Below are 26,348 nucleotides of genomic sequence, written 5' to 3' on the forward strand. Positions count from 1 at the left end.
CTGTCAGCGTTCCTGCCAAGCGTGCCTCACTTCGGGGGAAAAATCTCCGCTCTGAGGCCTGCAGCGTGGCAGAAGAGCTCAGTGATGAGGCCGGAGCTCCGGGAAGGCTGTGGGAGCCTCTGGAGCTGGCGGCCTGGCTGTGCACAGCTCTGGGGCTCCCGAACCCGCAGCACCCGCGGGGCCCCTGGCTGGCAGGGGCCCTCCCGCCTTCCCGGGGATTGGCCGCGGAGCTGGAGAGGTGGGTCAGGGCCGGCTCAGTCACCGACACACGGGCTGGAGCCTTCCAGGAGCCGCGCTGCTCCCCGGGCTCCCATAAAACAGCTCGTTTGCCATGGCACGGCCCCCGGCCCGGCCCCGGAGCTGCAGAGGCAGCTCTTTGTTCCCGGGCTGTGTGGGAGCCCGTCCTGGGCCCTGCTGGCTGTGCTGGTCCCGCTGAGTGCCGAGTGGCACCACGTGCCAGGGCTTTACACATCCCACAGAGTCCCTGCTGCTGTGCCCCAGGTGGAGTGGCTGGAACTGGAGCCTCCTGGGATCCTCCAGGACACCAGCAGCAATTCCCAGCCTTTGGAAAACTGCAGCTGCACCCCATTGTGACTGTGATGCCGAAGGAGCTGTGCTGTATGTCCCAGCAGCTCCGTGAGCTGGCTCTGCCATGACCAGGATGTAATCCCATCAAACTGGTCGTCCAGGTCACTAGGGGGATTGGAGAGTGCCCATCCCATGTCACCTCTTAGGGGAAAGATGCAGAAACCTGAGGGCCTCCTGGTAATCCCTGGCAGATAAATGAAGTGGGACACAGTTGTCTCTAAGCTGCTGCTGGTTGAGGTTGGATCAACAGCTAAGGAAAAGCTTCCATGGGGAGACTTCCATGGGACACTGAAGATTATCCCTTCCCCTAAACTCTGGGTTCCTTCTTGGTTTGGGAATGTCTGTGGAAGGTTTAACTTTCCTCCTGATTGCTCCTGGAGGGACTGTAGCCACAGCATGGAGTCATTCCTTCTGTGGGAGTGCACAGAGGCTGAGCCAGTCTGCATCTGCTTCCAGGTAAAGCACCAGGGAGCTTTGATTCATCCCAGACAAAACCTGGATGATCACATGGAGCTGCTGGAATGGGAACTGGCCTTTGCACCCAGTGGGACTGGGTAAAAAGCTTGGCACTAGGTTTGGGAAGCTGAGAGACTGGGAAGCTCATTTTGGCTGTCTGTCTGAAAGTCTTCTGGGATGCTGCTATGGAGATAGAGCCACCTCACACAGGGTCCTCCAGAGGGGCTGCCCGTCTTGTGGCAGCTCCCTGGGGTCAGACACGTCTGGTTCCTGGGGGTCCCAGGGCTGGGGCTCAGCCTGGGGCCGTTATCATGCCGGCTGCTCCCAGCCTCGTTTTGTGGAACCGTAAATCCGCTTAATGGGCTGGGTGGGAATTCCAGCTCACCTCTGCTAAATGGGAGCTCTGATGCTTCGTGCAGGGCACTGGAAGTAGCTGAACTGAGACCTTATTCAGGACCAAATCACCCCCCGACCCCCTCCCAAAATAATAATAATCCCTCTGACATTCTGGCAGCCGGCGGGACAGAGGCAGCCTTTGTGCCGGGCCCTTCGGGGGACCCGCCGTCGGTGCAGCAGCAATGTCCCTTTGTGCGTCCCGCACGCTGCACGGGGACAGGGAGGGGAAGGTTCTGCCAGTGTTTATTTTCTTTAAAAAAGCTGGAGGGGGTGGAGGGGGGGAGAAGGAAGCCGGCTGGGAGGTTCATGTTCACATCCTCCACTTGGAGACACCTTGTCTTTGCGCCTCAGCTGGGCGCCCGCACAATGAGGGCTTGTGTGGCCCCGGAGCGCCGTGCTCGGAGGGGGATGGAGGGACCCTGGAGAAAATGTGGATTCCTACGGCTCGGAGGAGCCAGGGGGAAACAGGGTCTGGATTTGTTCTGGTTTCTGGCTGTGCTCAGTAGCATCTTCTGTCTCAGGCTCTTAAAACTGTCTGTGAGGTCGGTTTCCCATGGAAGCAAGCAGAGTGCAGCTCCGTGAGGCAGAGGGGAAGACCAGGCTCAGCAGAATCCCTTGCTGGATGATGGTGATCAGTGACAGAGCGTGTGCTCCTGTCGTGCAGGAGACACCTGCCTTCTTGGCACTAAAAACTGGAGACTTCCCTCAGATCCACAAGTGCTGCCTGCCCCACAGCCCTGTGTTCTCTGCAGACCCTGTGTCACTGGGTTTTGGGGGGCCTTGGGGAAGGAAGTGTGAAGTCCCAGTGTGGGACAGCTCACAGCTAGAGGTGGGACAAGGGCTCCGTGGGGATGTGCTCCCGTCCTGCTCCTGCTCGCCTGAGCCGCGCCCCGTCCCCACGTCACACCGGGACAAAGCGGGTTGCTAAAAAATGGTGCCATTGTGTCATGAGCAATCCGTGTATAATAAAAATATTATTTGAGCAAATGAGTCAGGAAGCGTCTGGGCCAGTGTCCCAGGCTGGTGCAGCCAAATTTTTCTGGCCTTGTGTGACGGAGCCGGGTGTTTCAGTCTGGCTGGCACTGGCAGGCATTGCTGTGCTGGGGTGGGTGCTGAGGGCTGTGCTGTGCCCCCAGGGACCACCAAAACCTTGCTGAAGCTGATGGAGCCAGACTGGCTCACACAGGAGGGAGTGGAGCTGGCAGCTGTCTCCAGGAGCCTCCCAGCCCATGGCACCCTCTCCAGAACCTTCTGTGAATGCAGTCCAATGCTGCAGCAGTGTTCCTGTTTGGGGACCAGGCCTCCGTGCTGGTTTTGTTCAGTGGAGCTGATGCACAGGGATGTATGTGGGTGGAGGGATGTTCACCATCACACAGGAGCCCCCCCTGCCCCTTGTGTTATCTTAAAGGAGCCCCTCAGTTTAGGAAGGACGTTGAGGTGCTCAAGTACATCCGGAGGAGGCAACGGGGCTGGTGAGGGGCCTGGAACACAAACCCTGTGAGGAATGACTGAGGGACCTGGGGTTGTTCAGCCTGGAGAAAAGGAGACTCAGGGGTGACCTTATCACTCTCTACAACCTCCTGAAAGGTGGTTCTATCAAATGGGTTTGGTCTCTTTCTCCAGGCAGCAACTGACAGAATGAGAGGACACAATGTTAATCTGCACCAAGGGAAATTTAGGTTGGATATTAGGAAAAGGTTTTTTATGGAAAGGGTGATAAAGTACTGGAATGCTCTGCCCGGGGAGGTGGTGGAGTCACCATCCTTGGATGTGTTTAAAGAAAGACTGGATGTGGCACTCGGTGCCATGGTTTAGTCGAGGTGTTAGGGCATGGGTTGGACTGATGATCTTGAAGGTCTGTTCCAACCCAGTGATTCTGTGAAATCCCTTGGCTTTCCTGCCGGGATCTGCCCTACAGCCCCAGCTCCTGGATGTGTGAGTGATGGGGGTTGGTGTCACAGCCAGGGCCCCTGGGGCGGCTGCAGCCCCAGTAAAGGGATCCCGAGGGCTGGTGAGGAAGGATCCTCCTCAGGAGCGGGTGGTGGGACTGGCCGGGGTCCTCTGCAGCGCGGGTAGGTGTGTGGGTGTGGGGTGGTGCTCGCTGGGACAGGTGGCCCTGAGGGAGTGGGCACGTTGTCCTTTGGGGCGGGGGGAGGCCCGGAGGAGGCTGCCGTGGGGGCTGGGGCAGTGGAGCCACCTCCAGGGCTGGTGTCCCGGTGGTCACCGGGGGTCTCTTTCTCCATGTCCCGTCTGCCGCAGTGGAGAACAGGCAGCTGACCCTGGACCTGCAGACGGAGAACAAAGGCAGCATTGTGTCGGGCGGAGAGCTGACGATTTTCCTGGACGGGCCGGCTGTTGCTCTGGGCAGCGTTCCCGACGGCAGTGCCGGCACGGAGGGTGAGTGCCCGGCCCGCACGGGGAGCGCAGCGGGGCGGGCGCGGCCCCGGCACCGCCGGCACCCCCGGCACGGTGTCCCGGGGCCAGCACCCGGCCCGGCCCCAGCCCCGGGGGCTCCCGCCGTGTGGCAGGAGCGGATCGGGAGCGTGGACGGGCTCACAGCAGCCTCCCCTGCAGCCTGGGAGGAGCGGCCCTTCTCCAGCCCTCCTCCAGCCTTCCACGCGGGTCAGCCCCTTCCCTCGCTGGATCAGCCCCTTCCCTCGCAGGCCGGGAGGGCTGGGGAAGTGGTGTCAGCCTCTGCTGATCCCCTCACCGGGGCTCCCCGTGGCGGGGCATGCGTGGGGCGCTGTGGGCCGGTGGCTGATCTCAGGGTTGCCAGGAGAGCAAAGCTTCTGCGGAACAGGGGTTGGTGCATTGCTTTCCCTTGGCTCCTTCTCTTTGTCACTGGAAGACAAAACCTGGGAAATCCGGGAGCTGTGGATGCAGTGCTGTCTCCTTGGAGCTGTGGGGTCCTGGTGGGGCTGGGCAGTGTGCTGTGAGGTGGGGCGTCCTTGGGTGCTGAGGGTCTGTCCTGCAAGGGATGGGGCTGTTGTGCTTTTGGGCTCCTTTCTAGAAGGAGGGTGGATCTACAGGTGGTTCAGTCCTTTGCCTCACCTTGTGTTCTTCCCCCATGCAGGGTCCCAGGTGCCTGGACGGGACCCCAGCAGCACGTCTGTGGCCACGGAGGGCCGGCACCAACCTCCCAGTACCAACTGCTTTGGCAGCAGGCCCAGGTGAGGGTCCCCTGCCCTGTGTCCGTCACTGAGGGGTTGCTGTGGCTGTGTCTGCATTGTCCTTGTGCTGTGCACCCCACTCCAGATCTCCCAGTGAGCCCCTGTCACGCAGCACACGGGAGGTCTGGAGCAGGGCGGCCTGTGCTGGGGGACAGCAGAGCTGGGAGTGCAGAGGGGTGACTGTACAGCTGGGCTGTGGCTGGCCTGAGCTTCTCCTAAAGTGTTGGTGTCTCAAGGAATATCAGGTCTGTGATGGCTCACAGAGTTTCCACCAGTTGCTCCAGTGGCAGCTGAAAAAATGCTCTGTCTGGGAGTGGGGCAGGCTGTGACCAGGCAAACCAGCAAAGTGGCGTCCCTTCAAATGGGGATCACAGGAGCCCCAGCTCTTCCCTCTGCCAGGCTGGGAAGCACAACGCCCCTCTGGGCAATGGCCACAGGGAGATGCTTACATAGGTCCATGGAGAGCAGGAGAAACAGAGCTGCAGGGAAATAACAGCTGCTTCCAAAGGAAGTGAGATGCTTGGGCAGCAGGCCATCCTGCGCCTGGCTCCATGCCCTGCCCTGCCCTGCCTTCTTGCCGGGCTGGAGAGGCTCAGCGCTGCTCCTTTTGGAGCTGTGGTTACTGAGAGACGTGTCACACTGTCAACATAGAGTTGAATTTAACACCTATTTATATTTCCAGAGCATGGCAGTGGCCCAGCAGCCTGTACAGATGTTCTGGGTAGGAGTGTGGCTGGGGAGAGGGAGCCTGCAGCCTGTCTGTGGGAGGTTGTGCGTGGCCCAGGCTCAGCACGCCCAGCTATGAGCTCCACACACCTTGAACTCCTCTCCTTCTTTACCTGCTGGGCACACACCACTCTTGATGTTTTTGGCTTAAAAAGTGACCTTGTCTTTGCACGTTGTGTGTTCATCTCACCTGAGGAGGGACAGGGTTAGAAAATTGGGAGCAGTCTGTGAACACAGACTGTGCCCTTTTGTGGTGTGCCCTTTTGTGGTGGCTGGTCCTGTTGATTCCTGCTGTCCAGGTGTTAGAGCCTCCCCAGGGGTGGGAAGTGCTCAGTGACCTGACTGAGCTGGGCTTGGCAGACACTTAGCAGTTCTCAGGAGGTGCTAGAAAACCTGCAAAGAAAATTCTGTTTTAGGAAGCTGAGCCTGGGCACTGCTTGTTGCCCATTCCCCACTGCTTTTCTGTCGGCTGTGAGGAGCTTCTGCTTCAGGTGTCACCTTAAGTGTGGCCAGGACTTGTGCAGGGCACCTTCAGACACCTGCCAGGTGTTCCTGGCTGCCCTGGTTTGGAAACCTCTGAGCTAATTTTCAATCCATGCTACACTCACCTGAATTTGGGGTTGTTGTGGACATACCTGCTCAGTTTGATGTGGTGCTGCTCCGTGGGGCAGGGCACTGCTCTCTGTACCCACAGTGGAGGCAGCTGCGTGCTCCAGAGTGGAATGTGTGTCCCTTGCACTTGGGAATGCTGTTTGATGGTTGCTGTGTTTATACACAGAGCCGTGTTTATTTTCTTGGGCTTGGTGATGGATGCTGGCAAAGTGCTCAGCAGCAGGATGGGAAGAAAAGGGGCATTCTTTGCTCCTCAGCTATTTCTACACTGTCCCTGCAAGGGAAATTGCTTGGTCAGGGCTTCTCTTTCTTCTCCTGAACAAATGTCATCTTGGGATTTGCTGCTAATCTTGGTGATTGGGTGTGAAATTCCACAGCCCTCTGTGCAGGGGGAGAGGGAGCTCTGGCTGAGAGCTGAGGCCGTGGGTGCCACAACCCCTGTTTGTGCACAGGGTGCCCAGAGCAGCTGTGACTGCCCCATCCCTGGAAGTGTCCCAGGCCAGGTTGGAGGGTGCTTGGAGCACCCTGGGATGGTGGAAGGTGTCCCTGCCCATGGCAGGAGCTGGAATGGAATGAGCTTTCAGATCCCTTCACACTCAAACTATTCCACGATTCACAACTATTCGTAATGTGAATATCCGCAACTATTCCATGATTCTCTCATTTGGGTGCTGGGGGATGTGGCTGCCTCCCCCCATGCTGGCAGGGACAGGGGGAATTTCTCAGCTCTGTGTTTTGGGAGCTGTGCTCTCGCTGCCCGCGGGGCTCTGGGGCTCTCCCCATTGTTTCCCAGACACTGTGCCCTGCTCCCCACAGCCGGTGCTGGCTCCAGCCTGTGCTCTGCCCTCCCTCCTCCTCAGCCACAGCTTGGGGTCTGATGTGCTGAGTGAGGCTGAGACATGCTGCCACCTCTGCTGCATCTCCTGAGGGACCTTCTGGCCATCCCAGCTGCAGGAACTGGCTGTTCCTGGGTTTCCTGGCTGGGGTCCGTGTTGGCCACCGTGGTGAAGGGACTCTGCCTTGGCAGAAGGAGAAGAGGAAAGGTTGATGTCACCTGGCTGATGCCACTTTACTCTTTGGCTTCATCTGCCCCAGCTCAGGAGGGGCAATGGGGCAGCCAGCCAAGGTCCCCAGGTCAATGGGGGACAGCAGGGTCTTGCCCCTGGTGTGGGAGAGGGGCTGCCATCTCCACACCCCGCTCCATCCCACCCCCCCTGTCTGTTCCCATCCGTGCTCTGCATGGTTTTTTCCTTGCTCCTATTTTAAGCACACGCTCCCATCCCGCCACGCTCTGTGGCCTTGCTGGGTTTGTTTCCAGTGTCTATTAAAAGACAATGCCCAGATGGGAGCACTCGTAGGAGGGCTGGGCTGGGCTGGGCTGGGCGGCGGGCTGGCTAATTCAGGCTGGTAACCCTGTGCCGCCGGCTGGCAGCTTGGAAACATCCTGTTTTGGTTTCTAAAAACTCCCTGGGCAGTTCTGAGCTCATCTATGCTGAGGAGGGCAGGGACGAGACCCATCCCATGCCAGGGAGGTTGCTCCCAGTGGGACAGGCTGGTGCCACCTGCCTGCTCCCCTCTGGCCAGGGCTCCAGGGGCTGTGCTGCCACCGTCCTCATCGTGGGGGAACTGTGGGGAGAGGTCCCAGCCAGCTTTTGGGAGGAGGGTGGTACCAGTGTGCCCTGCTGAGCCATGGCAGTGAGGGGCTCCCTGCACCTCCTGATGGGGGAAGAGGAGCCTCTTCTCTACCCACAGGTGCTCCATGTTCCTGGGTGCTGGTGGCCAAAGCAAACCCCAGCACGGAGCCGTGTCTGGGGTTTCGGGGAGTTCACTGAGGAGCTCCTCGAGGGGCCCCTGGCTGGGGCTGCCCTCCCAGGGATCTGTGACTCACTCAAGTGGTCACAGCAGCTCCTGCTCTGCCCGTGGCTCTCATCTAATCTATTTTCAACAACCATCTCCTGCTTTCCCATGTCTCCTCCCGATCCCAGCCCTGCCATCAGCCGCTCCCCCAGGAGAGCAGCTTTGGAGCGAGTGGGAGGGTTCCAGTTGCTGCAGCTGCTGAGAGTGGCATGACTGATCTGTGCCCTGTTGCTGCCAAGCTGCTGTCCCCTCCCAGCACCAGCCCTGAGGCTTGGGGACAGTTTGTGGGTTTTGCCCTTTTAAGGTAGATTTTGGCTGGGAGAAACTGATGTCCTTTTCCCTGCAGTCTCTACCCTCCGTGGTTGCTGCCTGGGCTGCCAGCCTGGGTGGAGGTGTCTGGGCTCCACCTCTGCTCCCCAGGCCCCCCAGGTCTGGGATGGCAGCATCTCCCCTCCTGCCCTGTCCCCCTCCTTGCTCGCAGGAATGAATTTTTAAGGTGAAACCCAGCTTTTTTTGGAATACCTTTGTGCTGCCCTGGGGGCCCTGGGTGTTCCAAGGGAGTGAGTTTGTCTGGGGTCCCTGCAGGTGCTCTGCCAGTGAAGGTCACCCTAGGACAGTTGGGCTGCCCTGGCCATGGAGAACTGTGGCAGGTGATCTCCAGGCTGGCAGTGACCCCCAAGAGATGGAGCAGCTGCACCTGAGCGGGTCACAACTTGGGCTGTGATTTCAGCTCTCATTTTTCCTGACTGCTTGTTCCTTCCTTTTCTGGAGGCCACAGCTGTCCCAGGAGCACCTTCCTCACCTGCCTCTGTGCTAGGCTTGGAGCCAGGCACGAGGCACTGGTGAGGGTCCCCACCATGGTGCAGGACCTGGGGCTGGTGTGGGATCTCCTGGGATCTACAGGGGTGGATGGAGCAAGCTGGGATCCGCTGTGGTGAGCACGTCTGGCTGCGAGCACCCAGGGCCATTCCTTGGCACCTAGAGGGACCACCTGTGAACAGAGCAAGCTGGTGTCACCCAGGGGACTCCTCCATGGGTCTCTGCCACCAGCAGGTGTGTGCCAGGACTGTGGGCATGTCTGAGCAGGCAGCATGAAGCTGCAGGCACTGAACAGAGGCACGGAGCTGTATCCTGGCCCTTCCCAGGGGACACCGGTGGCTGTGCTGGGCAGGAGCAGCAGCAGCAGACCAGGGTGAAACAGGAGTGGGGTTTTCCATATGTGATGTCTCTCACCTGCTGCATTCCCTTCCCTTGCAGGACGCACCGACATGCGGCCGGAGCTGCCTGGGGGAATGCGGGCACCGGAGAGCAAAGTCCCAGTGCCAGGAGCCGGCACCGGCAGCAGGCCAAGAGCTCACAGCACACCAGCACGGCCACCAGCACGGCCAACAGCACGGCCGCCAACATGGCCAATGGCATGGCCACCAGCATGGCCAACAGCACGGCCACCAACATGGCCAATGGCATGGCCAACGGCACGGCTACCAGTACGGCCACCAGCATGGCCAACGGCACGGCCACCAGCATGGCCAACGGCACGGCCAACGGCGCAGGTGACCTGGCACTCATGGGAGGTGGGGGCGGAACTCAGGGCAATTTACTGTGGAGAAAATGAATCTCTGCTGAGATAATGAACCTTTGTGGTGCCCGGGAATTGTGTCCCTGTGGGTTGATGGGTTTTTATTGATTTTCCTTCTGATAAGACAGGCAGCTCTGCAGAGTGCACTTGAGGGGATCTGTGTTGCCTGTCAGGAATGATTTCTGGGACTCCACTCTGGAGTCACCAGCTCCAGGTGTTTAAAAGGATACTGGGACAGCACTGTCACCGATGTTACAGTGAGGAGCACAGTGGTCACCACTTAGTGGACTTTTTTCAGGGTTCAGCTGAATTTCCCATCAGTTTTCAGTGAAGATGTTCTGAGCTCTGAAGAGGGGAGGAGCAGCTGCCTGTCAAGCACCAGACAAGGCACAAACCCACCTCTCAGACTGGGCTGCTTCTTACAACACTGGCTGTTTTTGGAAAGATCTCTCTTGTCATTTCTTGGATTTGTCCACAAAGCCATAAATCCCTTGTGGAGCAGGAGTGGGACCTGCTGGGTACCTGACTGTGAAGTCACACTTGGCTGATTTGTTTTTCTTCTCTGGCTCTTGTAGAGCATCTCCTGCTCCTCCACACTGCATTTGCTTTTGTGGGAGATGAAGAAGAGGCAGAGTACTTTGTTTTGGATAGAAGGAAATGTGCTGTTCAACCCAGAAGGAGTTGGGTATTTTTTGGTGTTTCATTGGGAAGACCTGGAGCAATGCAATTTCAATTTTGCCAAAGCCCAGCCCTCCCCAGGCTCCTTGCTCTGTGGACAGTCCCTCAGGCTGGGGACAGGGATTTTGATCCCAAGTACACCTTGGCTCCTTGGCTTTGGTGTATTTAAACTACTTTCTACTGGCCCAGCCGCAGCCTCCCTGGTGGCTTTATGACTGTGCCATCCTTGTTGCTGTTTTACCACCCTCCATGCCTCCCACAGGTCCTGTCAGCAATGGCTTGGGATGCAGAGAGGAGTGTTTTGTGTGGCTGGGATTAGTGCTGGACACCCTGGAATGCGTCTAGAAACCAACCTCTTCCCCCTCAGTTTGGCCCATTTCGGTGACACTGCTGTGTTTTTCAAGCAGGTCGTTGCAAGAACATCCCCATTACATTTGTCACTCACGGCTGTAATTTCAGCTGGCAATAAAAGGAGATTATTCCCAGGTGTGTTTTCCCCACAGCCACATTGTTCAACCCTTGCTGTGTTCCCCCAGGAGACCTTCCTTATCAGGTGAACTTTGGATCAGCTTTTCCCTGCTTTGTCCAGGACTGAGATCAGCCTCACCACGGTGCATTCACCTGGGTCCTTCTGCAGGTTCCCTTGGTCCATGTTGTCCTGCCACCCTCCAGCTGCCAAACAGAGTGTCCTGAGCATTCTGTCTCTTCCACAGAGCATCTGTAGCTCTTGTCTTCCTTCCATGAGGGTTTATACTGCTTTCTCCTACAATGCTTCTAAATATTTGGGCTTCCCTTACAGTTTTTTATGTTTCTCAGCTCTATCTCATGGAAATCTGTCTGCATCCCTCACTCCTTTGTTCCTTGTCTGTGGGTTTTTATAAAGCTTTTGCTTCACCACTCCAGCCAGGATGTCTTGTACCAAAGGTTCTCCTCAGCTGGGCTGCCAGGTCTAGGGGTTTTGGCGATCTTATAAATATTCCTCTAACAAATTCCCTTTCATTTTTTTGCTCTGCATTTTCCTCCTCACCTTTTTTTTTTTTTTGTAGTTTTCCTTTGCTCTGTCTCTACCCTTTTCCAAAAGTTCCGTGGAATCCAGCAACGTTTAGCTCTCTCCAGTGCTGTTGACTTGTGGAGCCTGGGTTTCTCTCTCCATCAGGGGAGATGCTGTACCCATGGTTTTAGAGCTCCTGCTCATTCCCCGAGTTCCCATCTGGGATGCGGCGTGTTTCCAGTGGCAGAAGAGACCCTGGGCACAAATGCAAAGCACCTTCTCCTTCTGTCCCAGGATGGAGAGGATGGCAGTGGCTCCCAGAGGGGTCTGGGTGAGGCAGGAGCTGCCTTTGCTGCAGGCTGGGAGCGCTGAGAGTGCCGTGGGCTGTCACCCAGCTCTGGTTCCCGGGAAGATCAGTGACCTCGGCCCCGTCCCTGGTGCTTACTCCTGCCCTCTGCCTTTGCAGTGCCCGGGGACGCCGCGGGTGCCATGGACATGGACGAGGAAAGGCCGGCGGCAGGGGCGGCCCCGGCGGCGCCCGGCACGGCCGACGGCTCCGCTGCTCCTGCCCTTCCTGCCCTGAGCAGCTCCAGGGAGGCGGAGGAGACGCCTGCAGGCACCAGTGCCCTCCCAGCCCGGGCAGCCGTGCTCGCCCTGGATGCTCTGCCCCCCGGGTAAGCTCTGCTGCGGCCCTCGGGGAGGGGGACAGGAACCAGCTGGGGCACTGCTGGGGTGCACAGGCTGTTGGAGGGAGGGAAAGTGCTGCCTCAGCAGCTGGTGGAGATGCTGATGCTCAGCAGAACAGGGAGGGCCTGGGGCAGGTGCCAGGGATCCTGTGCCCCTTGCCTGGCACTGCTGCCTGTCTGCTCTGGGCTGGGGTCTGGCCTGTGCCCGCTGGGTGTTTGGGGCACTGAGCAGTGGGTGGCATCTCTGTGCCCACGGAGCAGCAGAGTCCTCTGCTTTCTCGGGGCTGCTGAAGGGGGCAGTCAGAGGAAAACGCCCAGGACACTGAGTGTGGATTTTCAGGGAGCTCCCCCTGTGCAGGACATGCTCCGGGGACACCACAGAGGCATTGGCCACTGCTGGAGCCAGGGGGGCAGGACCCTTGAGTGGTGGTGCTCACTCTCCCTGGTGCGGATGCTGCTCATCCTCCTCCTCCTCCTCCAGGGGCCGTCGGGAGGGGCTGGAGAGGAGTGGGAGCTGCTGGCCTGGGGTGGGGGGCAGCAGCCGGGGTCTGGGCTCAGCCGCCAGTGTGCTGCAGCTGCAGCATTCCCCCGTGTGTCAGACCCCTTGAATTCTGGGTGGGAGGTGGAATGGCCTGTATTTGGGATGAAGGGAGCTGTTTATTTTGCTTTGGCTGAGGCGATGCCTGCAAGGTCAGGGCCCCGCTCGCGTGTCAGTCACAGGTAATTAGGGTTAACGGCTCACTGTGCCTTTATTCGGGTGTGTGAGGGTTTCTGTTCTCCTGGCCTGGGCGCTTCCTGTTTCCAGGCAGCTGGAAAAGTCCAGTGCTCTCAAAAAGGCCTTTATTCCAGCCAGAGCTTATGCCCCTTTCTGCTTCTACCAGGTAGACTGAAGGTCTCCTTTTCCCCACCTGGGGTTGGAAACAGGCTGTTGTTTCTTTGCCGGGGCGGGGAAGCTGCAGATCCCTCAGGATTCCAGAGGCTTGAGAGGCTGCAGGCACTGCTTTCTAAGACACGCCAGGCTGGGTTTACCTGGCCCAGCCAGGTGGAAAGGTGGCCATGTCCTCCTTGCCCATCTCCCTGTGGAGCTCACACAGCAGAGAATCAGCTGTATCAGAGAAGGCAGCAGGATAAAGGTGTTGTGCTTTGGGAGATGGATGGAGAGGAACATTGAAGGAGTGGTGAGGCATTCTGCAGGCTGAGCTCCTGGAATCGGTGTCTCTGGAGACACCTTTGATTAGCACCTTCTGTGCTGGCCGTGGAATCTCTGGAGGCAAAGAGGGCAGTGTGAGCTGTGCTTGTGCTGTGCTGGCCTGGGCAGGGGAGACCAGAGATCAGGGGCTCCCCAGGTGAAGGAGAGCAGAGAGCTGAAGCCACTGAAGTCTCCACGGTGCGAGCCCTTCCAGAAAGCTGCCAGAGCAGGTCCTGGGCTAGTGGGGATTTGCTGAACTGGCACAACGCTGTGTTCCTGGGGTGGTGTACATGAGCTTCTGGAGCTCTCTGGAGCCCTGTTCCAGGGAGGCTGGTTTTTGGCGGGCCCACCTCACCACGGAATTACTCTGACTGGTGGTTTGGGGCCCAGCTTGGGAGATGGGGATACAGAATAGCCCCTTGCTGGGATAGCTGTGAGAGCACTGCAGGGCCCATGGGGATGGCTCCTGCTCTGCCACTCCAGGAGCAGCGTCCCCTGCAGAGCTGCCAGGCACGTCCCTCCTGAGCCCTGCCCTGTTCTCTGAGTGCCTCCTTCCTTCCCTGGGAGCGTGGGGAGCACTCACTTCATCCTCTGGAGGGTGGCCCCAGCCTCCCTGCTCGTTCCGGGCTGTGACAGACGGTTGGGTTCATGTGGGGATCCTGAGCCATTCGCTGTGCTCACATCTCTGTGTCTCAACATCTGCACCAGGTGTGGCGGCTCAAAGGCATCCCTCACACAGCTGGGAGTCTGTCCTAGGAGCAAGAGAGGGCTGGAAGGAGTTCTGAGCAATTCCAGCCCTGACAGTGCCCAAAACCTCCTTCACATCCTCTAGGCAGTGTTCCCCTGCGGAGCCAGGAGCGTGTGTGGTGCCTCGGGGGTCCCAGCTCCCCTGCTGGGCTTTCTGAGGGGATTGACAGCGAGGGGAGGGGAAGGGGCTGCTGGCTGCTGCATCTGGATCCTGTCAGGGATGCTCCTGTGCAGGGCCAGGCTGCAGTGGGGCTGTGCAGCACTGTCCTGCCCACACAAAGAGGTGCTTTATGCTGCCTGGCAGGAGCCACGGGGCTGTGGTTTCTTACGTAAGGAGGGCGTTTTGTTTGGACTGCAGGGTTGCCTCAGCTCCGCCACTTCCCAGTGCCTGTGGCTCCCTGCGTCCGTGGCCATCGTGAGCCTGTGGGCAGCTGCAGGAGAGCTGGCAGGGACTGGCGTGTTGGGTGCTCTGTGGTTGCAGTGTGGTGCTTGTGGGGAGGGCTCCCACCAAACCATGGATCTCCCGTGCTGGGGGCCGTGTGGAGCTGGGCAAGGTGGTCTGAGCAAGGATGGGTTGTCCCTGTGTCCCCATCCCTGTGTCACTGCGGTTCATCCCCACCGGTGGTGACTCAGGGCAAGCCAGCCCTCGGCAGATTCACCCCTCACATCACCCAGGAGCTGCTGGTGAGGAGTTTGTGAGCTCATCAGTGTTTTTACAGGGGGTGGGGTGGGCACAGGGGACATCAGGCAGTAGCTGCCACCACCAGCAGCTCTCCACAGTCCCACGTGGCTCTTTGCAGTCATGAGTGCACCCAGAGGGATCCAGAAGCCTGGAGGAATTCTCATCATGGGAATTCTGGTCTCTGTAGCCACAGAAATGATACCTTCCGAGTCGTCAGGGCCGTATGGATCAGAGAATCTGTTGATAATGAGACTGGAGGAGCTGTCCAGGGCAATTCCACAGCCCTAAAAGTGCCTGGGCACCTTCTGCCATCCATCTCATGGGGTAGACCTGCTCGGGTCTTAGGACATCCCAGCTGTGCTGATTTTCTCCTTAGAGATTTCACTCTCGTTTTACCTGTCCTGGTGCTTTTATGCTCATGAAGCACCAAGTTCATGGTTTGTGGCCAGGAATCCGGGCTGTGTCAGGATTCCCTCATGGTGTAGGGCACAGCAGGTCCTGCCAGGACTGTCCCTCAGGAACACCCACTGGTATCTGACCTGTTCCAGGGAGGAGCAAGGTCCAGTGCTGCCGACTGGAAGCAGGTGTTGCATTGGCTCCCCAGAGGCTGCAGTGCAGCTGAGCTGTGTCACTGCAGGCAGGTGGCTGTGGTGAGGTCACCGATGGCATTGCTGTCCCTGGGGCTGTGGGGCTGAGCTGGGATGAGCCCAGGCCGTGGGGCGCCAGCACTCGGAGCAGCTCCATCCCCAGGGCTGCTCCCTGCCAGCCTGGGCTGGCTCCCTTGCTGTCACACAGAAGCTGGTGAATTAATTTCCTAGAGCTTTTTGTGGTGATTAATTGCGACAGATGATTGAATGGGGAGAGAGGCCTGTGGGAGCAGAAGTGTGGCAGGAGAACACTTTATCTGTCAGCAGCTGCTGGCTCGCCTCCTCTGCTGCAGGATAAAAGCTGACAAGAAAGCACGGGCTCCACAGAGCTTTTTACCTTTGCCAGGGTAAATTCATGAATGAATTCACACGAAGAATGGTTGCAGTGTGGCCCTGCAGAGCCAGGCTCGCTGTCACCTGGGCTGTCCTCAGGGCCACCCCGGCCCCAGCGCCGTGGCCACACACGTGTTGGAGCTGTAGCTGTCAGCAGCAAGGCCAGGGCTGCCAGGGAGAGAACCCAGCCCCAGCCCAAACTCAAACACTCCCCTTTGAAGATGGATTAAGAGAAACCAAACAAAAACATCAGAAACACAGGGCATAAAACTGACCCTGTGTGAAATCCTATGCCGACCTTTCTGGGGGAAATGAGGAGTTTATGCTCCAGTTATGCTGGTTGAGGAAGCAGAGCGCTGCAGCCCCTCTCCCAGGGTCTCCATCTCGGAGGCCCAGCAGCTGCCACCCAGACCTGTGAAATAAAGGCTGGAGTGCCAAGGGTGTGAGGGGCTGGGCTCCCTGCCCCACCAGGGGCAGCCCTCTGGATCCTCTTGGTGCCAGCAAGTATCACCTGCCTCATGATTTCATTTTCCTTGCAGGTGGGAGCAGCGGGAGCTGCCGAATGGTAGAGTCTACTATGTAGACCACAACAACAAGACCACGACATGGGAGAGACCCCTGCCCCCAGGGTAAGGGACTCGGGGGCTCCGGGGCTGGAGGTCTGCTGTCTTGGAGGGATGTTCATGGCATCCACTGATGTCCCAGCATCCTGTCAGGCTTCGTGTGCCCCTGCAGGAGCTCCTCCAAGAGTTACTCACCCTTTGTACTTCCTTCTGGTGGGTCCTTGTCCGAAAGAGCCCCCTCAGGCGTGAGAGCAGTGGTTGTGCCAGAGCTTGGCACGGAGCCCTTGTGCCGGAGGGTGTCAGGACCCACCAGGCAGCGTGGGACACGCAGTGACAGCTTCCTTGGCTGCTTCCAGGTGGGAGAAACGCGTGGATCCCCGAGGCAGGTACTACTACGTGGACCACAACACGCGGACCACCACGTGGCAGCGCCCCACGGCCGAGTACGTCCGCAACTACGAGCAGTGGCAGTCGCAGCGCAACCAGCTGCAAGGGGCCATGCAGCAGTTCAGCCAGAGGTTCCTCTACCAGGTGAGAGCTGGCGGGGTCTCACCTGGCTCCTGCTGGTCTCACTGGGGCTGCCCAGGAGCCATGGAGTGTGGGAATGCTCTGTGGGGTCTGTGCCAGCTCAGAGCAGCGCCTGCATGGGAGCTCACAAACTCCTCAGCTGCCTGCAGAGGCCTTGGGGGAGTGACTTGCTTTTTATAAACCAGCTTGCATGGCCCTGAAGGGTGGTGGGAGGTGTCCTCAGCAGCCTGTCCCTAAGGTTTCTCCAGTGCCAGTGTGGCCAGCTACACATTCTCCTGTGGCTCCCATCAGGCAAGCCTTGCTGCTGACCTGTGGGGCTGCAGGACCTGCTCTGGGAGCTGATGGAGCTGTGGGCCAGTTCTCATCTCTGGTGTGTAGCAGGACAGGAGGCTCTGGGGCCTGAGCTTGTCTCTCCCAGGTCTCTGTTAGGCTGAGGACAGCGTGGCTGGGTCCTGGGTGCAGCAGGAGCTGCAGGCCTGGGGTACAAGTGGAGAGGGCTGCAGGAGCCAGGGACCAGAGGGTGCAGGGAACGAGCTGGACTTGGCCAGCACCCTCCTCCTTCCTCTGCTGCTTCCCCTCGTTCCTGGTTTGGGCTGAGTATTTGGTTTCCTTGCCCAGGGAATGGTCTCAACCATGCTTTTCCTGGGCAGGGAGCACACCTGTCACAGCCATAGCCTTGCCATGGGTCTGGGCCCAGCTGTGGGAGGTGAGCACCTCTGCTGACCTGAGCAGTGCTGGTGGCCGTGGGCTGCAGGGAGAGCAGGGCTTGGGCCAGGGCCAGGCTGGAGCAGTTCTGCCTCCTGGAGCACTGATCTGGCCCTGTGCAGTGGGGAAGCTGCACTCGTGCCAGAGGCAGGTGAACAGCTGTGGAGGGAAGGTGGGACAGTGACCAACTTCTCATTGACTTTTATCTCCTCAGGGAAAGCCAGGAGTCCCAGCTGGGGCTGGAGCGAGCTCAGGGCTCCATTGAGGGGCTGGGCTGCTCTCTGGGAGGGGGTGTAGTGCAAAGTCCATTCTGTGGGACACAACGGGGCCACTCCCGGGGCTGCGGGAGCAGCTCAGCCCCTCTCCTCCCCCTGCCTGTCCCTCCCTGGGTGTCTCTCCAACCCCTCCGAGCCTCCCAGTCCTGTGCTGCAGCAGAGCCCGGTGGTGGGGCTCCCCGGGGAGGGCTCACTCCCCCCGTGCCCCGCGGGGCTCCGGGCCCATCCCTCTCCCTGCCAGCGCCAGCCTTGGAGCCGCTCGCCCTGGCCGCGCTCTGCCGAGGGAGGGACTCGGGCTCCAAATTTAGCCTGATGAAACGATTGTAGTTTTTGTTTCGAGCTCTGCTGCCAGCAGCGATGGCTCCGGCTCTGCCTCCTGTCCCACAGGGCCTTTCTGCTTGCCTTGCCCCCGCCTCCAGCATCCCTCTGCCCTCCGTGCTGGAGGGGACGGTCGGGGGGTGATGAGCAGTGGGGCAGAGCCTGGGAAAGGCTCAGTTTGGGGGGCTCGGGTCAAGCCAGGGGCCACTCTCCCAGCAGATGCCCCAGTGCCGCGTCCTTTGCACGAAGGGTCTCTGGCACGGGGCCGGGTTGTTCCCGGGGACTGCGGGGAGCTGCAGGAGCTGCCCGGATTTCTGCCCTGGTAGCTGTAATAGCTGTTTGGAGGTGCCGGTGAGGTGGTACCCCCGGACACGGCTCGGCGGCGGGTGTGGGCTGGCTGTCCCGGCGGGGAGGGAGGAGACACTGCCCGCGGTCCGAGCCGTGCCCGTCCTGGCGCAGGGCCGGGCGCAGGGGACAGAGCTCGGAGGGGCCCGGGCTGTGCCGGGCCATCCTCGGGGTGCTGGGCTGCCATGAGCTCTACCCAGCCAGGTGTTGGTGCCTTTCTGGGAGTGGGGCGCCTGGCACCCCGAGGGCCGGGGCTGCCCCTGGTTCCAGCCGGCTGCGGGCTCAGGCTGGCCGGGATCCATCCCGGCGCGGGGAGCTGGGACACAGCCCCCCTCCAGCAGATGGGTTTTTACCTTTTGGGTAACGTTTCTTATTTAACCATTCAAAGCACTTCCAGCCCCGCTCCTGCCCTGGAGCCCGGGGACCCTCGGAGCCCAGCGGGGCCGGACAGCGGTGCCGCCGTGCCGGGCCAGCCCCGCTCGGGAGAAAGGGGCTTTGTGCGGGGCGGGCGGGGCTGGGTGCGGGCTCGGAGCAGCGCATCCCGCACCCCGGCCCTGCCCGCGGAGGAGGGGGCCGCCATCCCGCCAGGAAGCGCGGGGCGTGGACAGCGCTTGTGGGAATGATTTCATTGGAAAGGCCTGCGATATTTTTTCCCCTCTTGTGTGTGGTTCTTGGAGGAGGCTGGAGGTGTATGTGGAGGGGACGCCGAGCAGCCGCGCACGTCCGGAGCCCTCCGGGCCGTCCCGCTGCCCTCGGCCGGCACAGCCCCTGTGCCTGCCCCGCTGCCCCTTGGCTGCCCCAGCCCCTGCTTAGGCTGAGCTTTTGGGCTTTTTTTTTTTTCTTCTTTTTTTTTTTTTTTTTTAAATTTGCTTTTGCCTTTTTTTTTTTTTTTTTTTTTTTTTGTTTCTTTTTTTAACCCCCCTTAGTGTGCAGTTTTGTTATTTTTTAGTTCCCTGGGAGCTGTGGGCCAAGGAGAGGCGAGTGGAAGCGAGGCTGGCCGGCTCACCTCTGTGTTCTGCTCTTCCCAGCCATCCCGGCTCTGGGGTTTATTCCGTGTTATATTCCGTGGGGTTTATTTGCTCTCTCTGTTGTCTCTAGTCCTCCGGAGCCCCGTCGGACAATGATCCTCTGGGGCCCCTTCCTCCCGGCTGGGGTAAGTACTGCACCGCCTCACCTGCCCCTGCCTGGCCCCCAGGGGACACTGCTGTCCCCCGCAGCAGCACCCTGCCCATCCCTGGCACTACTGGGAGGGTGAAGGGTGGCTCCAGCGCTCCCTGTGCTCAGCTGCACGTGGGGCTGAGCCTGCCTGTGACTAGCACCATCTCTTATGTGAAATTCAGCTCTTTTCCCCCCTTTTTTCCCATTTTCCTGGAGGAGTTCCCAGCCTCTCTCAGCTGCTGAATGCAGAAGTGCTTGTGGTTGTTGTCTGGACTGGGGAAGATCCCCAGCTTGGGGATGGAAGTCCTTGCTTGTCCCTGGACCCCTCTGGCGAGCAGGGATTTGTCCCGTGCCCTGCTGCCTCTGGGGATGCTCTGCCTGGGTCTGGAGCAGGGCTGGGAGCTGGCAGGAGCAGAGCTGCTCGTCCCCACATGGCTCAGGCATTGTGCGCTGGGACATTGTGAAAAGTCCCTGTGCCACCCCCAGGGCAGAGGGATCCCCTCCATGGCAAGAGGACAGGGCAGGCTGGCATGGTTGTGGGTGCGGCTGGGCTGTACTGTGCCAGAGAGAGCAGGAGAAGGGGTAAAACTGGGAGCTTGGAGCAGGACAGAGGGGCCAAGGCTGCTCAGGCAGTCTGCCTTGATGGGGGTGGTGGTGGAGCCCTTGCTGGGTGTGCCACCTCCCATCAGCAAGGAGAAAGGACCCATCCCAGTGCTGGGCAGGCTGGGGAGACACAGCTCTGCGTGGGCCTGAGCACCCCAGGGTGGGGGGCCCCAGGGTGGATGGGATCCCTGGGATGGATGCAGTCCTGGCCACCATTTGGGGGCTGCTGCCCACAGTCCAGGAGTGAGATGGAGCGAGGGGCTGGTGCTGGCCACAGGGGTGACAGGGAGGTGACAAGATGTCCCTGCCTGCATGGTGCAGGGCTGAGCAGTGCATGGAGGAGGAGGAAGTGCAGGGCACACACAGTGCCGGGGAGGCAGGGGGTGTGTGCAGGGCTGGCTGGGGTATGTGCTGGAGCTGTTTAGTGCCTGTGTGCAGCACGGGGAGGGTGTGTGTGCTCACACGTGTGCGCTGGAGAGAGGCCATGCAGGCTGGGAAAGCACCTGTGGATCCATGTGGAGGGGTACTGCTGATGTCCCAGGAGGGGCTGTGTGTGTGCCACGGGGGTGTGTGGCCTGGCAGTGCCCTGGCACCTCTCGCATGCTGGCACTGCCGGGCTGAGGCAGCTCGGGCACGCAGAAGGAATGTGAGGTTTATCCTGCCTTCTCCAAACCAGCCAGGGAGGTGGGATGGAGGAGCTGACAAATTTCCTGTGAGCTGGGAAAGGGAGGGCTGTTCCCAGGACTCCAGCTAACGCTTCCTCTCCCTTTTCTCCTAGAGAAGAGACAGGACAACGGGCGAGTGTATTACGTGAACCACAACACCCGGACCACGCAGTGGGAAGACCCTCGCACGCAGGGGTAGGGGGCCGTGGGGGGAGCAGGGTTTGGGAACGGGCAGTTCTCCAGGGACCTGGCCTGCTCTGAGGTCATGTGTCCCACGGATGGAGAGTGAAGCTCTGACAGCGCCCAGGCAGAACTCCTCTCCCGGGGTGTGGACAGTCGCTCGCCAGTCCCATGCCGTGAATCCTTCCTTTAGCCTGGCACAGAGCTGTAGTTGAGGGGGGCACTGCCTGGGGGCCTCTCTGGTGAGCCCTCCCTTGCCAGCAGGATGATCCAGGAGCCACCGCTGCCGCCGGGCTGGGAGATGAAGTACACCAATGAGAGCGTGCGGTACTTCGTGGACCACAACACCCGCACCACCACCTTCAAGGACCCGCGCCCTGGCTTCGAGTCTGGGTAAGCCCCGAGCAGGGGTCTGGGGGCTCGTGTGAGCCCTGGCAGAGGAGAGCTGCACCCCAGTGACCCCCATCCTGCCTGCCTGGTGCTGGGGGCTGCTCGGGGCAGGGGGCGTGACGAGGCCCTGCTGCTTTGGCAGGAGCAAGCACGGCGGCTCCCCAGGCGCGTACGACCGCAGCTTTCGCTGGAAGTACCACCAGTTCCGCTTCCTCTGCCACGTGAGTAGGGCGGCTGTGGGAAGCTGTGTGGGTGCCCTGAGCCCTGTGGGCAGCTGTGGGTGAGGAGAGCCCTGCCAGCCTCACACAGCCCCGTGCTTTTGCCCTGCCCGCAGTCTAACGCGCTGCCCAGCCACGTGAAGATCAGCGTGTCTCGGCAGACGCTCTTCGAGGACTCCTTCCAGCAGGTACGGGGGTGCTGGGGCCACGGAAACGGGCAGGAGTGTGGAGCTGGCCCTCAGGAGAGTGGAGCTGGCCCTCAGGAGGGGAGCCAGCCCCAGCCGTGGTGACACTGCCCTGCTGGTCCCCAGATCATGAACATGAAGCCGTACGACCTGCGGCGCCGGCTGTACATCATCATGCGAGGGGAGGAGGGCCTGGACTATGGTGGCATTGCCAGGTGAGCGTGGTGTGCTGGGCCACGGGGCCGTGCCCTGTGCCTGTGCCCTGTGGGCAGCGCAGGCATAAGGCAGCTGCACTCAGGGCTCCCAGCCCTTGAGCACAGGAGTCCAGGGGCATTCAAGTGGGAGACTGGGTTTTAGGAGTGGTGGAACACCCGGAAAGCATTGCACCGGCCTGTCCCTGAGAGCACCCAGCTGGGGCTCCCCTGCTGCCCCAGCTGTGGGGGTGATGGGCTGAGTGGCCTCGTCTCCCTGCAGCCACCAGGCCCTGGTGTTCCCAGACAGTCAGGTTGTGCCAGGGCAGACAGGGTGTGATGGGGTTGCTGCAGCTGTGCTGCTGCCCCGGGATGATGTTACCACAGGGCATGGGCTGTGGCTTGGCTGGAGGGGGTCCTGTGTCCCTGTGAGCCCCCTCTGGCTCACCTGGGCCATCTCCTTGGAGCTGGGTTGGTGTGTCCCTGCCTGCTGCCACCCCACGCTCGCCTGCTGCCCTTTGTGGGGCTGCTATCCCGGCTCCTGCTCCTGCTCCACCTCTCTGTGTCCTGCCAGTGGTTTTACCCTATGGTAGGTTACGTCATGCTGTTCTACCACAGGGTAGAACCACGGACGGGATGCCGGGGCTGCCTCCACGTCTGAGGATTCCTGTCTGCCTGCACGGCCCGGGGGGCAAAGCCAGGATGGTGCTGTCCTGAGCCTGGCCTGGGACTCCCGGGGCAGCATATGCGGAGGGACTGGGTGCACTGGGGGGTGTGTATGTGTGGGAGAGCCCAGCTGGGACTGTGTGTGACACTTGCCGAGGTTCCTGGTGCTCTGAGCGGGACCTGCGGCGAGCTGGTGTCTCCAGAAACACTTCACCAACCCCACACAGCACCCCGGGGAGGGCAACACCCTCGCCCGGTCACACCAGTGCCCAGCACCTGCCGGGCACCCGCTTGGTGCAGGGACACACACTGTCCCCTCCCTGAGCTGCTTGTCACCGTGTTCCCCTTGTCTTGTCCCAGGGAGTGGTTCTTCCTGCTGTCCCACGAGGTGCTCAACCCCATGTACTGCCTCTTCGAGTACGCGGGCAAGAACAACTACTGCCTGCAGATCAACCCCGCCTCCTCCATCAACCCCGATCACCTCACCTACTTCCGCTTCATCGGCCGCTTCATTGCCATGGTGAGAGCCTGGCCATGGCACCGGGCTTTGTGTCCCCAGGGGAGCAGGGCACAGGGCTTTGTGTCCCCAGGGGAGAAAGCACCGGACTTTGTGTCCCCAGGGCAGCAGGGCACAGGGCTTTGTGTCCCCAGGGGAGCAGGGCACAGGGCTTTGTGTCCCTGTGGGGAGCAGGGCATGGGTCAGCAGGGCAGGGGGCAGCTCCGTGTGCCATGGCTGTGCTGGGCTCGGCACTGCTCCCCTCCCTGAGCCCCTTCTTGCCCACATGTGTGTGTCAGGGGGCCTTCAAGGGGCTGCTGTGGGGTGATGCATTTTAAATCCACGGAAAGGCTGTGGGGCCAGAGGAGACCTGGTTTCCCAGGAGCTGTGGCGGGGATAGATGGCTCCAGGTCTTTGGCTGTCACCCCAGGTGCTGTCGGGTGTGCAGCTCCAGGGACTATTTTTAGTCCCAGCAGTGTGAGATTTTCCAGCTGCCCAAGCTGCAGAGCAGCTCCTCCCGTTTGTCTGGGATTGCTCAAGGCCGGCGTGCCCCGGGCTGGCAGGGGGGCTGCCGGGGCTCCCTGGGCCCGGGGAAGGGTCCCTGGCCCGCAGCCCCGCGGGGTGTGTGTGGGGGCGGCCCCGGCCCCGCTGTCCTGCCCTGCCCTGCCCCGCCCCGCCTCGCAGGATACCAATAAAACCCCAGACTATTACTCACCGCTGGGCCGTTCTAGACAAGCGTCTGCATTATTTTTGGCTGCCTTTGCCTCGGGGCTCCTGGAAGCCAGGGATTCAGGGAAGCCACAGCACAGCTCTGTTTAAACAAGTGCTCTTAATAGAGCTGTGAGGGGAGAGGGAGATGCCGTGGAATTTGCGGTGGGGAGGGAGAGGGGCTGCAGCCCACCCGGCCCGGGAAGTGCTGTTGGGGCAGCCCACCCTTCCCTTCCATGTGTGCCAGCCAGGAGCAGGTACCACAGCCCAGGAAGGCCTGAATGAATCCCTTCTGCCCCGGGGTGGAACGCTGTCTTGCCCCAGGGCTGCGTCCCAGGGTCCCCTGTGACCTGGTGTCCCCTCCCTGCCACAGGCTTTGTACCACGGGAAATTCATCGACACGGGCTTCACGCTGCCCTTCTACAAACGGATGCTGAACAAGCGCCCGACGCTCAAGGACCTGGAGTCCATCGACCCCGAGTTCTACAACTCCATCGTCTGGACCAAGTGGGTGCCCTGCGCTCCCTCCTGCTGTCCCCACAGCCCCTCCCTGCTGCTGGGTGCCTCCATCAGGAGTCACAGCCCACCATCCCCACAGGGAGAACAGTCTGGAGGAGTGCGGCCTGGAGCTGTACTTCATCCAGGACATGGAGATCCTGGGCAAGGTGACCACCCACGAGCTGAAGGAAGGCGGTGAGAGCATCCGTGTGACGGAGGAGAACAAGGAGGAGTACATCATGTGAGTGGCTGTCCCCAGGGTCTGTCAGGCACCCGCCCCCAGCCGCTGCAGGGGTGGGACCCTGGGGCTGGGACGTGGCCTCTTCCCTGGGCTACGTGGCCTGTGACAAGCCCGGGCTGGCGCGGCTGGCCGGGCTCTGCTGCGGTCTGGATTGCTGCGGGCTGGGCAGCTGCCAGTACTTTCAGGAAAAAGGAGAGGGGAGAGAGGCTGAGGCTGCTCTCCCGTCCCATGGCTGCTCTCCCGTCCCCCTGCCTGCCTGGGGGCTGCCAGGGCCAGCTCAGCTCCAGCCAGGGGATGTGGTTTGCACCCCTGGAGCTCCTAAGGCTGCTGTCGGGGCTGAATACTGCTCATGGGTTTGGGGGCGGAGACAGAAACCCACCAGTGGGAATTGAGGGGAGCCCTGGTGTTTGAGGGAGCCCCTCTCCCATTCCCCACACTGCCCGGGCCCTCCCTGCTGGTGGGAGGGGTCCTGGGGTTTCCCCGTGCCAGGCCAGCAGTGCTGGCTCCGTGCCCACCCCGTCTGCCTCCCTAGGCTGCTGACGGACTGGAGGTTCACACGGGGCGTGGAGGAACAGACCAAGGCGTTCCTGGACGGCTTCAACGAGGTGGTGCCACTTGAGTGGCTGCGCTACTTTGATGAGAAGGAGCTGGAGGTGAGCTGGCTCCTGGGCTGGGCATGTGGATGGAGAGTGGCACGTGGTGACCCTGCTCATGCTGTGTGCCCGCTGGCTCTGCTGCTGAGGGTACAGCCCTGGGTGTTGGGTCTGGGGGTGGCTCGGTGGGTCCATTGGCAAGAGAACGTCCCGCTGGATGGGAGGAATTCAGTGCTGGTGCCTGGGCCAGGTGAAGGCTGGCACCAGAGGGCTTGGTGCTCAGAGCGTGGGCACAGAGCCCTGTCTGTCCCCTGCTGAGTGTTCCCTGTCCCCAGCTGATGCTGTGCGGGATGCAGGAGATTGACATGAACGACTGGCAGAAAAATACCATCTACAGGCACTACACCAAGAACAGCAAACAGATCCAGTGGTTCTGGCAGGTCAGTCTGAGCCCAGTTGAGGGCGTGGGGTGCCCATCCCGCAGGGTGGGACCGGGATCCCACTCAGCTGCTGCGTTCCTGCAGGTGGTTAAGGAGATGGACAATGAGAAGAGGATCCGGCTGCTGCAGTTTGTGACGGGGACGTGCCGCCTGCCCGTCGGGGGCTTTGCCGAGCTCATCGGTGCGTCCTGGGGACGGGGGTGGCACCTTCCTCTCCCTGTCCCCACACAAAGCACGTGAGCAGGAGAGCAGCTGTGAGGTCTGAGCACAGGGATCCCATCTGCTGTTGTGCCATTTCCAGGCACGTTCTTTGGCCGTGACCGCCCCGCCAGGGTTAACTTTGTCGGGTTGGTTTGTGATCTCAATCTGAATGAGATTGGATTTCTCATTCAATTTTGATTCTTGTGCGACAAAGCCTCTTTTTCAGAGAACCGCAGTGTGGTTCCACTCATCCTTTAATTTACTGCGTTTTGGGGCCTATACCAGCCTTTCCCTGACTTTCCTGGCATTCGTGTCAGGCCAATGAGCCTGCTTAACCCACTCAGTTTTCTTACTGGCATATTAGCTTTTTCCACCCCCTGGAACCTCTCCAGCATTCCCAATGTGTTAAAAAGCCACCTCAGTGACTCAGACTTCCTATGCCAGGTCCTTTAAAACTCTTGGATGGACTTGCACGATCCTGAGGGTGTAGAGATCAGTAAGTTTTAGCACTTGCTTTGGAACCATCGTACTCAGACATGGTGCTCTTGCCCCTCTGTGCTTTTTGCTTTCTCCTTTGTTTTTTGAACATCCTCTCTGGGAACAGGCAGGGATTGCTGCCGTGGATTTCTGTCCTGTGTGACCCTGGGATCGTAGGGCCATGACAGTCTCAGTGTGTGTAGGAGGGGTTTCTTTTCCAGCTCCTGCTTGTGTCAAGAGCTTTGCTGTGTTCATCATTAACAGGCAGCAACGGCCCCCAGAAGTTCTGCATCGATAAAGTTGGCAAAGAGACGTGGCTGCCACGGAGCCACACGTGGTAAGTCACTGTCCCTGGGCCTGGCTGGAG

At 60.3% G+C, this 26,348-nt stretch overlaps 1 protein-coding gene across 4 annotated transcripts in view; it reads left to right on the forward strand.

Annotated features, from left to right (window-relative positions):
* WWP2 (WW domain containing E3 ubiquitin protein ligase 2) overlaps positions 1-26,348 on the forward strand; it is a 32,694-nt gene that overhangs the window by 4,916 nt on the left and 1,430 nt on the right. For 2 of the 4 annotated variants that reach the window (XM_066194840.1, XM_066194841.1), the window contains exons 5-23: positions 3,700-3,837; positions 4,514-4,610; positions 9,063-9,358; positions 11,520-11,727; positions 15,877-15,966; positions 16,257-16,431; positions 19,170-19,224; positions 20,611-20,692; positions 20,939-21,070; positions 21,210-21,288; positions 21,402-21,473; positions 21,597-21,685; positions 22,688-22,847; positions 23,905-24,038; positions 24,130-24,270; positions 24,803-24,923; positions 25,199-25,303; positions 25,388-25,484; positions 26,246-26,318. In XM_066194840.1, the coding sequence (XP_066050937.1) occupies positions 3,700-3,837; positions 4,514-4,610; positions 9,063-9,358; positions 11,520-11,727; positions 15,877-15,966; positions 16,257-16,431; positions 19,170-19,224; positions 20,611-20,692; positions 20,939-21,070; positions 21,210-21,288; positions 21,402-21,473; positions 21,597-21,685; positions 22,688-22,847; positions 23,905-24,038; positions 24,130-24,270; positions 24,803-24,923; positions 25,199-25,303; positions 25,388-25,484; positions 26,246-26,318 (2,344 nt within the window). Of the gene's footprint in view, positions 1-3,699; positions 3,838-4,513; positions 4,611-9,062; positions 9,359-11,519; positions 11,728-15,876; positions 15,971-16,256; positions 16,432-19,169; positions 19,225-20,610; positions 20,693-20,938; positions 21,071-21,209; positions 21,289-21,401; positions 21,474-21,596; positions 21,686-22,687; positions 22,848-23,904; positions 24,039-24,129; positions 24,271-24,802; positions 24,924-25,198; positions 25,304-25,387; positions 25,485-26,245; positions 26,319-26,348 lie in introns of those variants that run through there. The other 2 variants (XM_066194842.1, XM_066194843.1) reach the window with 2 other exon arrangements.

This window comes from Chamaea fasciata, unplaced genomic scaffold (assembly GCF_029207755.1).
Source record: "Chamaea fasciata isolate MVZ Bird 193981 ecotype frontalis unplaced genomic scaffold, bChaFas1.0.hap1 SCAF_12, whole genome shotgun sequence".
Lineage (NCBI taxonomy): Eukaryota > Metazoa > Chordata > Aves > Passeriformes > Sylviidae > Chamaea > Chamaea fasciata.